Raw genomic sequence first — 16,348 nt, forward strand, 5'->3', positions numbered from 1 at the left:
GGTTCTCACTGTGATAATTTCCATCAACATGAACCTATGTGAAGTTCATTAGTTGATATGTTTAGAGGCGAATTCACACCGCACAGACAAACGGCAACAACAAACCCTGACCAACGCCAACAGACGACGACTGGGGTAGGCTAACACACTGAATCCAATGCGGTGTGAATGGGCCTTAAAAGAATAGTTCACTTAAAAATTAAAATTCTGTCATCATTTACTCTTTTTCAAGTTGTTTCAGACCTCTATGAAATCCTTTTCTTCTGTTGAACACTAAAGAAGATATTTTGAAGAATGCTGGTAACCAGATTGATGTACTCCATTGACTTCCATAGTAGGGAAAAACATAAAATTGAGAAACTTAAAAGTTTTTCCTTTACTTTTGTAATTGTACAGGGTTTTAAAACTTTAAGTAATCAAGGCCAATAGTATCCACCTACTTCAATAAATGCTGATCAACAGAAAAAAATTCCCTGAAAAGGAAACCATAGCAATAGCGAAAGGAACTTTGACAAAACATACTGACTAATCTCTTTATTACAGATTTAAGTATTATAAATATATCACAATACCTTAGTCTGTTTAAAAAGTCTTCTTACAAATAAGGCAAGGCAAGTTTATTTATATAGCACATTTCATACACAATGGTAATTCAAAGTGCTTTACATAGAAGAAATTAAAATAATCAAAAGAAATCAGAATAATTAAAACAGTTTAGAATAAAAGATAAAATACAGAAATAATCAAATGAAATCAGAATAATTAAAACATAAAATAAAATACAGTGCAAACAGTCGGACGAACAGTGGTACAGTGCTCATTCAGTAAATGCACAGCTAAACAGATGTGTTTTGAGTCTGGATTTGAATGTGATACTGTAGGAGCACATCTGATCTCTTCTGGAAGCTGCTTCCAGCTGCGGCTGGCATAGTAGCTAAAAGCAGACTCGCCATGCTTAGAGTGAACCCTTGGTATTTCTAGCTGATGTGATCCTAGTGATCTGAGTGATCTGTTGGGTTTATATTCACTGAGCGTATCTGCAATGTATTGAGGTCCTAGGCCATTGAATGATTTATATACCAGTAATAATACTTTAAAATCAATCCTAAATGTAACTGGCAGCCAGTGTAAAGACCTGAGGACTGGTGTGATGTGTTCATATTTTCTGGTTCTGCTCAGAATAGGTTCTTTATTGGCATAGACCTTAATCAAATACCATATTTCATTTTAACAGAATTGTTCAATGTTGTTTAACAACTCACTGATTGTTCAGCTGATGAAATATCTTTCTAAAAGACTTTCATTAGATAAAAAAAAAAACTCCATAAAAAGTTCTGAGTTGTGAAATGTATGTGATCTAGGATCCTTATACAACACATGCCTCTCCCTCACATCCTTTTTTTTTTTTTTTACCTATAAGGTCACTCTGGTTTCATGAAAAACATCAATGGAACCTTCTCATTGCACAAAATATTCTTTATTGTGGAAGCAAGTTTTCCAGATCATAAAAATTCTCTTCACACTAAGCAAACAAGTTATTTTAAGAACCATACTGAAAGGTTCTCTGGAGAAGCCAAATTCTTCGATGCCATCGCTGCGGAAAAACAACAACCTTTTGGAATCTCTATTTTTTAAGGCCCCAATATATCCATGGCAAAATTACAGTTGAGCTAACAGTGCTTGGGGTTGTTTTAGATGGAAACAAGACCTTGTTTGGGGAATTTACATTTTGAATATTTTATTATAGGAACTCTAAATTTAGCTATGTAATATAACTCCATTGAATTGCATGGGAGCCATATTAACTCAGAAGCTTATTTGCCAGTGGGTAACTTTACAATTAACCCATATGAAGCTTGATATGCAGTCAGAGACTGTCAATCAGTACTGGAGCACAAAAGGCATAAATATAAACATTTAGTAAACTAAAAAAGTTTACTTTCTGTGACAAGAAATTCTTCAGCTGCAATTTATTAGAACAATTAATGATTTAATAGTTTTTTTTGTCTGAAATCCCATTTAACATATTCAGTGCATTATAAACAGCATACAATATGCATGTTGAATGCTTGTAAATAGGATAATTAATTATAGGGAAAGATTGCAGAACTGATAGCTGATCCCACACAAAACTCAGTGTAGAATATTAAATATTATAACAGTGATATCAGTAGTGAGCTTTTGTATAGATTAAAGACCATGTAATAGCCTACTAAGCACTGGGATATGTTTGACTGAATTACTTTGAGTAAAGGATTCACAAATATATATGCTAAGATAAATAAGTCTAGCTGTCACCATTTGTCAACATAATATATTTTGTCTAAACATTAAAAGAAATGGGGACTGAATATGCTAGTTTGTGCAGCATATCACTTTTCGCTCCACAGATAAAAGTCATAAAGGATTTAAACAACATGAGGGTGAGGAAATGATGATATGGGTGAGCTACTCCTTTAATCACAATGGCTTAACATAATTGTGGTTCCTGTTTCTTGTGATGTTTTCCATTTACTTTTGAAACTTTTCAATGTTTTGAATGACAATAGCGGTCAAACAAGCAAAAGTAACAGCCTCGTTCAGTAATGTTTTTCTCTGTATTCTTTCTCTCATCATTGTTTTGTTAACCCAAGTGGGCTCTGTGTTGGAGCACAGATGAGCCAATAGCGTGTCATCGTGGGCTGGCTTTCTTCTATGCACGAGGAAACTATCGTAACTGATGGGTGTAGACAATCTTCTCTGCCAATCATATGCTTTGAGAGGAGGGGCTATGAAAGCGCCTTAACTTATCAGGTTGGTTTAAAGGCGGGATGTACACATTGCTTCTTGCGCAATGTATTTGACACTCCTCTCGACCAATCAATGACACAAGTGGGCGTGGTGCCTGAAAATTTGACCCATCTAAATCATTTGTGGGCAGGAATAATACTGACGTGTCCCGCCCACTGGCCGGCTGTAGACTCACACAAATACAGTTGTGTGTTTCATAAAAATGCACTCAGATGCGTCAAGGAAGTACAATAGTACGTTTTCACTGCTATTCGTATTCTGTCGACCTGTGATGGCAACTGCGAACTTGCTGAACCCTGACAAGTCGCCGTGACTTCTTTTAAGACGCATGATTCGCTGTATTGACGCATTTTGTGAGTAAAATAGCCGTTACCCGAGCATACAAATCATCAGATTGACTCTGAGCTTGCTAGCTGCTCTCTTTGTGTTTTTACTCCGATGTCTTGGGCGCTTGCAAGCGACAACGACCTTGCAAAGGAATCTCGTTGTATTTTAGCCTTCTTTGCTTGAGTATAACGTTACAGCAATCCGAGCAAGGTATCTGATCCTATTTACACAATACACTTGTACACTAATTACCTTTAATAACCTTAAGGGATCCATCTCATCACAACTCGAACGAGTAATGCAAAGCCACCGAAGAGCAAGTTAAAGGTTGCTGTTTTAGAGCTAAACGGGTCAGATTTTTCCGAGAAAACTGCGGAAAAATGACAGGGGGTGAAAATTGTGACGCAGTTGTGTAAAAATTTAGTGCTTGCAAACACGTTAAATGTGATCTGACGCATTACTGTACGGCCACCTGAAAGATCAACTGCACAGCGTTGTGAAAAAAATGTTTTTGATCAAAGATAGAAAATCTTTTTTGCAGCATTTGGGTCGCATTCATCAGTTGGGGAGAGTGCCGATTGAAATTATGATTTGGGGAATTCTGGGAAATGTGGTTTATTCAGCCGAACCATTTCATTGGCAAGAGTAGGCGTTGTTTGTCGTTAGACTACATCCCCCAGAAGTCCACATACTCTCCAGATACTTTGTAAAGTCTTTGCAAGTTATGTGTGTATACACTCTTGTGTTAACTATGTGGCAGAAAATGTTATTTTAAAGAGCTGTCAATATAGAGCGGAGAATGTTTGAAACATTTTGTTGCGAATTCGACTAATACTGTTTATTACATGTTTGGGGTGTTATATCTACTGGTATTCCTGACAACTGCGTCAGAGGTTCATAAATGGGTCTCATTTTTTGTCGAGTTTGCTTTAGTAATGCACTGGATTAGATGCCGGGCATTATATAAATAATATATCTTTCATTATATCTGAATTTAATGTTGTTTTGCAGGCCTGCCTACTCGCATATCTCTCATATACAAGGCCTGTATGATCAATTTTTTAAATCCGAATAACGAGAACGTGAAAGTTTATAATATGTGCAAAATTAATCATATGCTTACGTCATTTTCTTGGTGCTACGCCAGTCTTTAGTTTCTTTACAAATGAATAATGCCAACTTTCGTTTTCATGCGCCCAAAACACGTTTAGGCTACGTTTTATAAGCCACATATTGTATTTATTTAGGTATTCCCGTTGTAAGCTACATATTTTCAAGACTGGAAAAAATGTAGGCCTACATCACAAACATTATAATGCCAAATAATAAAACCAGAGAAAAGTTACAAAATATAACCAGCATAACACGCATTTACAATGTAAACTGGTGTTTATACGCTATGTAGTTATTTTCATTATGACAAATATCAAGAGATCCATAAACTTTCAAATTAGGCTTCTTTATACTTTAGAATATGCAGGTCCTTCTCAAAAAATTAGCATATTGTGATAAAGTTCGTAATTTTCCATAATGTAATGATAAAAATTAAACTTTCATATATTTTAGATTCATTGCACACCAACTGAAATATTTCAGGTCTTTTATTGTTTTAATACTGATGATTTTGGCATACAGCTCATGAAAACCCAAAATTCCTACCTCAAAAAATTTGCATATCATGAGAAGGGTCTCTAAACAAGCTATTAACCTAATCATCTGAATCAACTAATTAACTCTAAACACCTGCAAAAGATTCCTGAGGCTTTTAAAAACTCAGCCTGGTTCATTACTCAAAACCGCAATCATGGGTAAGACTGCTGACCTGACTGCTGTCCAGAAGGCCATCATTGACACCCTCAAGCAAGAGGGTAAGACACAGAAAGAAATTTCTGAACAAATAGGCTGTTCCCAGAGTGCTGTATCAAGGCACCTCAGTGGGAAGTCTGTGGGAAGGAAAAAGTGTGGCAAAAAACACTGCACAACGAGAAGAGGTGACCGGACCCTGAGGAAGATTGTGGAGAAGGACCGATTCCAGACCTTGGGGGACCAGTGGAAGCAGTGGACTGAGTCTGGAGTAGAAACATCCAGAGCCACCGTGCACAGGCGTGTGCAGGAAATGGGCTACAGGTGCCGCATTCCCCAGGTCAAGCCACTTTTCAACCAGAAACAGCGGCAGAAGCGCCTGACCTGGGCTACAGAGAAGCAGCACTGGACTGTTGGTCAGTGGTCCAAAGTACTTTTTTCGGATGAAAGCAAATTTTGCATGTCATTCGGAAATCAAGGTGCCAGAGTCTGGAGGAAGACTGGGGAGAAGGAAATGCCAAAATGCCTGAAGTCCAGTGTCAAGTACCCACAGTCAGTGATGGTCTGGGGTGCCATGTCAGCTGCTGGTGTTGGTCCACTGTGTTTTATCAAGGGCAGGGTCAATGCAGCTAGCTATCAGGAGATTTTGGAGCACTTCATGCTTCCATCTGCTGAAAAGCTTTATGGAGATGAAGATTTCATTTTTCAGCACGACCTGGTACCTGCTCACAGTGGCAAAACCACTGGTAAATGGTTTACTGACCATGGTACTACTGTGCTCAATTGGCCTGCCAACTCTCCTGACCTGAACCCCATAGAGAATCTGTGGGATATTGTGAAGAGAAAGTTGAGAGACGCAAGACCCAACACTCTGGATGAGCTTAAGGCCGCTATCGAAGCATCCTGGGCCTCCATAACACCTCAGCAGTGCCACAGGCTGATTGCCTCCATGCCACGCCGCATTGAAGCAGTCATTTCTGCAAAAGGATTCCCGACCAAGTATTGAGTGCATAACTGAACATAATTATTTGAAGGTTGACTTTTTTGTGTTAAAAACACTTATTTTATTGGTCTGATGAAATATGCAAATTTTTTGAGATAGGAATTTTGGGTTTTCATGAGCTGTATGCCAAAATCATCGGTATTAAAACAATAAAAGACCTGAAATATTTCAGTTGGTGTGCAATGAATCTAAAATATATGAAAGTGTAATTTTTATCATTACATTATGGAAAATAATGAACTTAATCACAATTTGCTAATTTTTTGAGAAGGACCTGTATACATATTTTCCATTGCACTGCATGAGGAGAATTCTTTATTCTTAGTTACTGCGTTATAGTGGGCCTTTCAAAAGATGCCATTGACCTATACAAATGGATGTCTATTCATATCTGAATATCTTGTTTTGATATTTAGGCCATATTATCTGGAAGAATAAAAGTGAAAAACTGGATTCAAGGGTAAATTAAAAAAGACCAATATTGATATCACATTACTGACTTTCATTATTGACTATGAATTTCTTCACATTATCACATGCAGTGAATCAATGCACCTTTAGAAGTGTTACCTAGGTTATGTTATGTTTAATACAAGTATCATTTTGGAATATCACTGTGGATTTTATTTTGATTAACTGGAGTTATGTTTATCTTTGTAAGCCACTTTCGATTGACTATTAACTACCTGTATTTGGGTATGTGGATATTTATTCTTAACTATCTATATCTAATCCCAAGTCTTGCTTCCACAAATTTATTCGAGATATCTGATATTTACTAGGACCTTATATTAACATGCCAGAGAAATATGACCTCCACACTGACATTTACTTTCTTAATGATGAAACCATACTATAAATATAATATAAAGCAGTGGTTCCCAGACTTTTTAGAATGGCGTACCCCCTGAGGCATTTAACATCATTCGGCATACCTCCTCTCTTCCACTTAGACTGCGGTCACACCTTTTCCATTAATGGACAACATTTGCCCCCCCCCTTTACCTTTATAAATAACTTTGTACAATAAATAATGTGTTATATATATATATATGTATATATATATATATATATATATATATATATATATATGTATATATATATATATATATATATATATATATATATATATATATATATATATATATATATATATAAATTGTCCAATATAGAAATATGCAATGATGTAGTAGGTGGCGGTAATGCACTGTCTTAATGTGTGAGTCATCAAGTCATTCATTCATTAGTTCGTTCGTTCATTTATTCATTCATTCCGTAATGAAACAAGTGGCTTTATAATGAATGGGTAATTGGATCATTGACTTTCATGATTCGTTCAAAAACCCTGCTGTGTGTTGCAGTTCTGCTGTTACTTTCGTTGGAACAATTATTTCATTGCAAAATAGAGCAAACAATACTGTTTTTAAAATGGACATTGCTTGAAGGTGCAATAGGTGATCTGGGAAATGCTAACTTTTTCCTGGTAGCATTAAAAGCATACAATCCCACCCTCACTGCTAATCGCCATCCAAAGCCCAAAGCTATCCCCTGTGTTGCTCAAAAACACATGAACACGCACAAACCAGAAGCAAGATGACCAGAGACAACGTTATTGGATTAAATCATGTATCATTCACCAGTGAGAAAACTTTACAGTACAGTGAGTAACAGTACTACAATAAAGAACGTAAACAACTGTTTGCCTGCCATTCTCGCTCTGTCTGCACAGCGTACGTGAACGTACTGATGACGAATGATGTCTGTGAACAGGCTGCTCAGTGGTATGCAAACACACGTTGACTGACTTGGAACACATTCTATCATTTAATTCGGACCGAATGCAATACTTGAACAAACATTTTATGGTCCTACGCCATCCACAGATGATAAATATTTCTAAAAATACATTTAGACCTCTTAACCTCCTAGTGATTGCTATCAGGATATGAGGAGACTTTCAACCAGCATAACAAAAAATGTTTCTGTAGAGAATCACCTATTGCACCTTTAATATTACCCTATTGTTTTTTGTATAAAATGAATGTCGCAATTGTGTGGCTATTTGGAAAAATTGCATTCTTGCCCGTATAATATATATATATATATATCAACATTAAAAAACAAAAACTTTTCAAAGAGAGTTTTGAGTCTTAATCGATCTCTATGCACCACAGTCTGTGTCTATATTTGTTCTTCATGCTAGTAAGTTCTAAATCCCCACTTTTACGAAGGTACATTATAAAGAACGGCAGTAATGTAGCTCGATTTGCTAAAGCAGCATATTCTGCATGTAACCTATCATGTGCGCGTTTGTGTGGATACAGTCTGTTTTGACTGCAAAAGATATGGTAATTTGATTGGATTTTACGTCATTTTGCCTGTTAGAAATACATCGGTTTTAATGTTGTTTTAAGGTGGGGTGGATTTAAATGAATGTCAAAACTCACGTACCCCTTCTGTCGCCTCGCATACACCCAGGGGTACGTGTACCTTAGTTTAGGAACCACCATATAAAGATTATGGATGACTATGTTGATAGTTGACTATTTAAAAAAAAAAAAATTATTAATGCTTAGCAGATACAGGCTTTAACAGTTGACCCGAGAGCCTATCGTGATCTGCGGCTGCTCAGAACTAGGAATATTGTATAAGTGACATTAAGCATCAAGAAATTGCAATTTTTTATTTCTGAGAAGATGTTTGTTTAGTCTCTTCTTGAAGGCCAGAATATTCTTTGAGGTGATTTCACCTACTACAGTACAGGGGAGACAGTTCCAAATTGTTACAGCCGAATGAAGAAAGCTCCTCCCCAAGCATTTGGTGTTAGACTTGGGGAGTTTTAGGGCGTGACTTGGTTGTGCTCTTCGAGTGATTTGGCAAAAGAGATCTGGTGGAGGTAGCAGAGCTTTGAGATCTTCTGGACAGTTTTCAGTGTGCATTTTTAAAAATCATAGTTGTTGCTGCAACAGTTCTACGATGGCTGAGCTGGCTGATTGCATATTTCCTTAGGGCAGTGTCCTCATCCTCCCCAATGATTTTCAGTGCCTTTTTTTGGATGTTGTCAAGCTGCCCAAGGGTGGTCTGTAATGCATTCATCCAGGCAAGGCATGAGTACTCCATGGTACTCCCGACTTGTGCTTTGTAGACATTGGCCCTACCTTTGACGTCAAGCTTGTTGGCCAACCTGCGCAGAGCTCCAGGACACTGTCCAGCACGCTTGTCCATGTTTGACAGGTGATTAGTCCATAGCAACTTCTTATCGATACATAGTCCCAGAATATTCAACTGCTCAAAGAGGTCAATTCTGATTGCCCCAAAGAACAGGTCTGGGCAGGATGGAGGCCTCTTTCTCGACAGAACCATAGCCTTGCATTTGCTGGGTTCGAATGTGACCTTCCAAGCATCTGCCCACCTGCTAATATTCTCCAGGTCTTTATTTAGGGATGCTGCCACATTGGGACCATTAAGTGTCGTTACTGGGGCATAAATGGTGGAATCATCCGCATATAGAAAAATGCTGTTATTGCACTGTTCTACAACACCGTCAATGAAGATGGAGAATAATAGCGGGCCGAGAATGGATCCCTGGGGCACCGGGGCGTTGATTGGTTGAGGTGATGAGGACTGACCGGAGAGCACGACCTGTATGGACCTTCCTTCCAGGTAGTTCTTTAGCCAAGAATGTAATGGCCCAGTTATGCCTTTAGCAGAAAGCTCATCCAGAAGGCCGTTGTGCCAAACCTGGTTGAACGCTCCTTTAATGTCTAGTGCAACAATATACACCTCACCTCCCTTGTCTAAGATGTTGTTCCACATCTGCGACAATACTGTAAGGAGATCTGCTGTGCAGTGGTTCGGTTTAAATCCATACTGTTTATTAGAAATTAAATTATGATGGATGAGGTAGGCCTGGAGCTGTTTATGAACTGAGGATTCCGTCACTTTGCTAAGGACTGAAAGGAGGGATATGGGACGATAATTGGTCGGATCTGATTTAGAGTCTCTTTCATGTATTGGTATCACTCTGGCATTTTTCCATTGTTTGGGGAACACGCCATGTGAGAAGAGAATTTGAAAGAGACGACTGAGGGGGCAGGCCAATTCCTGCTGCACATTCTGTTAGCACTTTTGTTGGTATTTCATCAGGTCCCGTTGCCTTTGCTGGATCAAGGTTACGAAGAATGTTTCTAATGTCTTTGGGTTTAAAGTGCACATTGGCAAAAGAGGATGTTGGTTGCTGGCACCGAGGCATCGAATGCTCAGATGCAACAGGCAAAGTACACTTCTCTGCAAAAGTTTGACAGAAAATGTTAGCCTTTGCTCTGGCACTAATGTGGGTGATACCCCGGTGTTCAATGACCGGGATTTCTGTGAAACCACTTCTGCCTGAAAGTGAATTTACTATACCCCACCATCTTTTTGAGCTTAGTGAGTTAGTTATCTGCAAGTTCATTCCTCAATTTGGAGTAATACTCCCTTTTTGCCCTCTTTTCAGCTTGATTGAAAGCTGCTCTTGCCTTGAGGAACTTCCGTTTCATAGACGGGTCATCAGAGGTCCGTATGTTGAAATAAAGCTTTCTTTTTATCATGGCTAATCTTCTACATTCTGCGTTGAACCAGGCTTTATCCCCTTGCTTTTTGGTGATGGTCTTGTTGGGAATATATAGTGCCATGGCGTCTCGCAGTATGGTGGTAAAGTTTGTGCAGATGATTTCAGGATCTTCATCCTTAAGAATACAGGGCCAGTTGATGTTGGTATGGTAACCTCTCATTTCCCAGAAGTGAGCCTTATCGTATCTCCATACTGTTCTCTTGTATGGCTGGTCCCTAAAGACTGGGATTTGTAGCTGTATTAGAACAGGATTGTGATCAGAGGTTCCCATTTGTGCTAAGGTGGTAGTAGTTGCTGGTATGTCTGAGAGAACTAGATCTAGAATATTATCTCCTCTAGTTGGTTCCATGACAGTCTGATCTAGTCCCAGACAATTGGTGAGTTGTAAGAGTCGCCATCCAGCAGTGTCAGTTTTGTTACTGCCCAGCCACTCGTGGTGGTGTACATTGAAGTCACCTATGAGCATTACAGACTGTGCTCTGTATTCGTCCATCACTGCGAATGTGTTCTTGTCAAGGTAGTCTATGATATCGCAGGAGGCACTTGGGGGGCGGTAAATAGCACCTACCAGGAGTGTCCTGGTTTTCAGAGCAACAGTAAACCACATAAGCTCAAGGTCATCAGGGTCTCTAGATGGATTGTGATAGATGGATATTCCTTCTAGACAGTATACTTCTATACCACCACCGTTTTTTCGAGTGTGATCTCTGCGACAGTTGAGCGAATAGCCAGGGATCTAGATGGAATCCAGGAAAGGTCTCGACTCCGATGACTATGGAGGGTTTCTTCACTGAGCAACAGTGGGCAAGATCCCCAATATTGGACCGTAGTCCTATGATGTTCACTTCAAGGATAGTCAAATCGGATTCGCTAATTCGTAATCGTGGTCCATGCAGTGGTCGACATTGGGTAATTCGATTGTTTCGAGGCTTTCTTTCTAGATTTGTAGCAGAAGTTTGACGGCACAGGGGGAGCTAACCCCTGTGCCTATTTTACACACCTGAGCAGTGCGGCAGGAAAATCAGTGCATACATGGCCTGATCCAAAAGCATCATGCCTAAGCAGAGGACTCATAACGGATCGGACCCCATAAAGGAGCCACTTGGCCAGGGACGGGGTGATCGCACATTTAGTGATCCCTGCTACCCCAAACTAAAATGACTATGCTTATAATGAAGGCACATAAAGCAGTTAAATGCATATTGTATGCATTAGCTTATTAGAAACAATAAAATATCTCACATGGCCTCTCATATTTATGTCACTCCACAGGCTGACTGAAGCAGATGTGTTTTCTTCTTTCTTTTTTTCTTCATATTCTCAATAACTTCTACATCTAGACTGAAGACATTGTGTGAACAAACACATAGAAACCTATGTACAGCTCAGATGCTTGTACATAACTGCCAGGAGTAACAGATGTTTATTTGTATATCTCCCTAACAGATTTTCAGCTGAACTCTAATTTGTCCACACTGGCTAGTATCCACAAGATCTACCACACCCTGCACAGGCTGGTAAATATGGGCTCCATTTGCCTGCACTTAAATACTCATCAGCTTTTTTGCCAGATTTAACTTTCATGCCTTTAAATGATTTAAACCAAGAGCATTTATACGGATGGGATTTGTGCACATTTCATGTTTATTTTATCACTAGATGATTGTTTATTTTGTATCAATATGATTCTGGCAGGTAGGCCACTAAATCCACACAAAATCAACAAAATGTTCAGTTTTCAAGGTCAATACCAAAGTTTACCAATGTATAATTGATTTCTGTCTAGTTTAAGTCTAAGGGTGAATCCCATTTCTATGTCTTACCCCTTCCCCTTAGTTTTGCACATTCACGTGAGAGTAAGGGCTTACTCTCATGTGAACATGCAAAAGGGTAAGGGATAAGACAGAGAATTGGGATTCACCCATAGTTTATTTAGTGAAACTATTAGAAAAGACATAGATGAATCTCTCTGAAAAAGATATGTTCTCTGTGTGCTATTGCTGAAGTTAAATCCAGCAAATAAAGGTTTGTGATTATGATTATGAAGTAAAAACTCTCGTCAGATATTTGTTTGATTTGCCAGCCTTCAAACTGGCTTCAAACATGATTTTTAAAAGATAAAACATGTTAAGGAGGCTTTAGATCATAGATGATCTATAACCAGGTCTAAATGAAATCTGCAGACTTTTTTCACACACATGCGCTATATTTTGTAAATGGTAAAGTGCATTGAACAGAAATGGGGTAGTAAAGTCTTATTAAACAATCGGGCAATGGACAGCAGACAAGTAAAGAGTGAATGATGGGCGCTTGAAATTTGATATTTTTCTTCACACAGATTTTGTGTAGGCTGTTTAATATATATACAGTATCACATGCAGAATTTTGCAAATATGAGCTAATATTGTTATGTGAATATTATTAAATCAGGCCATAAATCCCCTATTCCCTGGTTAAAGGACAGATGTTCTTATATTGAGATTAATGCAAGAGCTGACAGTGCTGTACTGACCGGTGTAGGGATGCACCAATTGACCGGTCATAAATCGGAACCGATTTATGACCTGTCAATCGGTGCATCCCTTCACCGGTCAGTACAGCACTCTCAGCTCTTGCCGTTAATTTCAGATGGTTATAGTTATTGTTTTTAACAGCTAAAAGTCAGTTTGGCCTGTTAAATACCAAATAAACATCTTTTTTATGTATCTGGTGATTCTTTCTTGTTTGTTGCTTAGAGAAAAAAAACCAACAACACAGAAATCGGTATCGATATCAGAATCGGCCAGTATGCTTGTAAAAATCATGATTGGTGCATCACTAGACCGGTGTAGACTCTCAACGGCATTATTACGTACTACAAAATTAACCTTTGATCTAGCTATTTACTTAAATAACTACCCTCATAACCCTGATTGACACAGAATTATGCTCTACATTATCTTATTTCCAGAACTCTCCTCCCTAATGTCTTTGAGAAAGCTGCACTGGCAGCATTTTCAAAGGTTACAGGAAAAAAAGATTATCAGCCACCTATATTACACACTTGCTTACTGTCTTTTTTTTGGTGCGGTGCTAAAAACTTGCTTGTCTGCTGCAGAATGTTGTTTGAGCAGAGAAAGAGAGAGAGAAAGAGAAAGAGTAATGGTGGTTGTTAAATGCAGTCTCTTTCTCACTGTAGAACCTGACAGAAGACGTCGGCCCAGAGGTTCACGGCACAGGTAATGCCCCATCTCTCCATAAACTAATCAACTAATATCAATATATATATACACTGAACAAAATTATAAATGCAACACTTTTGTTTTTGCCCCCATTTTTCATGAGCTGAACTCAAAGATCTAAGACTTTTTCTATGTACACAAAAGGCCTGTTTCTCTCAAATATTGTTCACAAATCTGTCTAAATCTGTATTAGTGAGCATCTCTTCTTTGCCGAGATAATCCATCCACCTCACAGGGGAGGGGGGGAGGGGGGGTCTGAAAACCAGTCAGTATCTGGTGTGACCCCCATTTGCCTCAGGCAGTGCAATGCATCTCCTTCGCTTAGAGTTGATCAGGTTGTTGATTATGGCCTGTGGAATGTTTGTCTACTCTTCAATGGCTGTGCGAAGTTGCTGGATATTGGCAGGACCTGGAACACGCTGTCGTATACGCCGATCCAGAACATCACAAACATGCTCAATGGGTGACATGTCCGGTAAGTATGCTTGCCATGCAATAACTGGGAGGTTTTCAGCTTCCAGGAATTGTGTACAGATCCTTGCATCATGGGGCCGTGCATTATCATGCTGCAACATGAGGTGGTGGTCGTGGATGAATGGCACAACAATGGGCCTCAGGATCTCGTCACGGTATCTCTGTGCATTCAAAATGCCATTAATAAAATGCACCTGTGTTCGTTGTCCATAACATATGGCTGCCCATACCATAACACAACCGCCACCATGGGCCACTCAATCGACAAAGTTGACATCAGCAAACCACTCACCCACACGACGCCATGCACGCTGTCTGCCGTCTGCTCTGTACAGTGAAAACCGGGATTCATCTGTGAAGAGAACACCCCTCCAAAGTGCCAGACGCCATCGAATGTGAGTATTTGCCCACTAAAGTTGGTTACGACGACGAACTGCAGTCAGGTAGAGACCCCGATGAGGACGACGAATATGCAGATGAGCTTCCCTGAGAGGGTTTTGTGCAGAAATTCTTTGGTTATGCAAACCGATTGTTGCTGCAGCTGTCCGGGTGGCTGGTTTCAGACAATCTTGGAGGTGAAGATGCTAGATGTGGAGGTCCTGGACTGGTGTGGTTACACGTGGTCTGCGGTTGTGCAGTTGCATTATACAGAGCGAGAGCGGCCTGTATAGGACAAATAACAAACTATCACTGACTGAGTTGTTTATGTTAACACGTGAAGCTGTGCGCAGCACGGAGAGAACACGCAGAACAGAGAGCGCTGACACTTCAGACGTGCGTTTAAAACACGGACAGCGAATCAGTATGAATACAGAACAATTGAAGTACATATTGACATATCATTATAAAGTAATTAATTTGTTGACTAGATGCTGCATTAGCAGAGAAAGAACAGCAGTTTGCTGTCGAGGCTGTGAGGACTCTAACATTAGTGCCTCAAGCGGTTACCTATGAAATTTACGTATGTTTCTAGATTATAGCTAACGAAACCTGTAATATTTTAATATGTAAATTATTTTCTGTATTAAGAGTTTGTTCTGTAGAACTTCTCATTGTAATATATTATAGTTATATAAATATATTTAATTATATAATAGAAAAGAGTTATTTTAAATTGTAATATTTCAAAATATGACTATTTTAATGTATTTTATCAAATAAATGCAGTCTTTTTGAGCATCTTACTGACATAAATCTTTGAAAGGTTGTGTATTTTTACTGTAATCCTTATATTTGTCCTCTTTAGAAGTCCCATTCCTCCAGGTCTTAATGTTCTGAGCTTTATAAAGGCTCTATTGAGCTTGCAGGATGTCTCATCAGACCCGGTTCTACAGGGGTGCTTGATGAAAGCTTGTAATAATAGCATATTGGCGGAACAGATTTGGAAAACGTTCAGTGTGTATTTGTGTTTGTGCTCTGGAGAATGTCAAATGTTTCTATTTACAACGTGTTTTTGCAAAGGTGAAAAATGTAGCCAATCACAGAGATGTTTGTTAATCTCTTGAATGCAATGGCCAATCAGATGTGTTTTAGTCCACTCACTGCTTAAAATGCCGTCGTTTTTGTTTAGTGCTGAGTTCTGCACATTCGTGAATCTTCTCATTAGCAAATAAAGTTACAAAGCAATTAAGAGATTCTTTGTGCAGTGTAGATGGCTTCATTGATTATAATGGAACTTTATTAGATCGTGATAAACAGAGATGAGTAACAGCTTCTTTAGTCTTTGCGCGCTTTCGAGGCTATATACAGTTGTGGTCAGAATTAATGGCACCCCTGGTAAATATGATCAAAAATACCTGTAAAAAAGAAATCTGCATTGTTTATCCTTTTGATCTTTCATTCAAAAAATTTGCAAAAATCTAACCTTTCATTGAAGTAAAATAATTGAAAGTAGGGGGGAAATCACATCATGAAATAAATGCTTTTCTACAAAACACGTTGGCCACAATTATTGCTACCCCTAGAAGTTTTTACGAGTAAAATTCCCATTATGAAGTATATTCCCATTAATATTTACCTTTTTTTTTAGCACACAATAAGAAGTTCCAATCAACTAAAGATGTTACGAATCTGCCAGGAAGAGGACGTGTATCTATATTGTCTTAATGCACGGTAGAG

General features: G+C 38.8%; 1 protein-coding gene across 7 annotated transcripts in view; it reads left to right on the top strand.

Annotated features, from left to right (window-relative positions):
* The window catches only part of dcun1d4 (DCN1, defective in cullin neddylation 1, domain containing 4 (S. cerevisiae)), a 38,097-nt gene that overhangs the window by 10,753 nt on the left and 10,996 nt on the right, over positions 1-16,348 (top strand). For 2 of the 7 annotated variants that reach the window (XR_013199988.1, XM_077220582.1), the window contains exons 1-3: positions 2,970-3,023; positions 11,982-12,052; positions 13,714-13,753. Coding sequence is in view for 3 of the 7 variants with exons in the window: in XM_077220582.1 (XP_077076697.1) it covers positions 2,993-3,023; positions 11,982-12,052; positions 13,714-13,753 (142 nt within the window). In the remaining 4 variants the exon portion in view is untranslated. Of the gene's footprint in view, positions 1-2,903; positions 3,328-11,981; positions 12,053-13,713; positions 13,754-16,348 lie in introns of those variants that run through there. The other 5 variants (XM_077220584.1, XM_077220583.1, XR_013199989.1 and 2 more) reach the window with 5 other exon arrangements.

Source organism: Siphateles boraxobius, unplaced genomic scaffold (assembly GCF_051911475.1).
Source record: "Siphateles boraxobius isolate OS27281-9 unplaced genomic scaffold, OSU_SipBor_1 8, whole genome shotgun sequence".
Taxonomy (NCBI): Eukaryota; Metazoa; Chordata; class Actinopteri; order Cypriniformes; family Leuciscidae; genus Siphateles; species Siphateles boraxobius.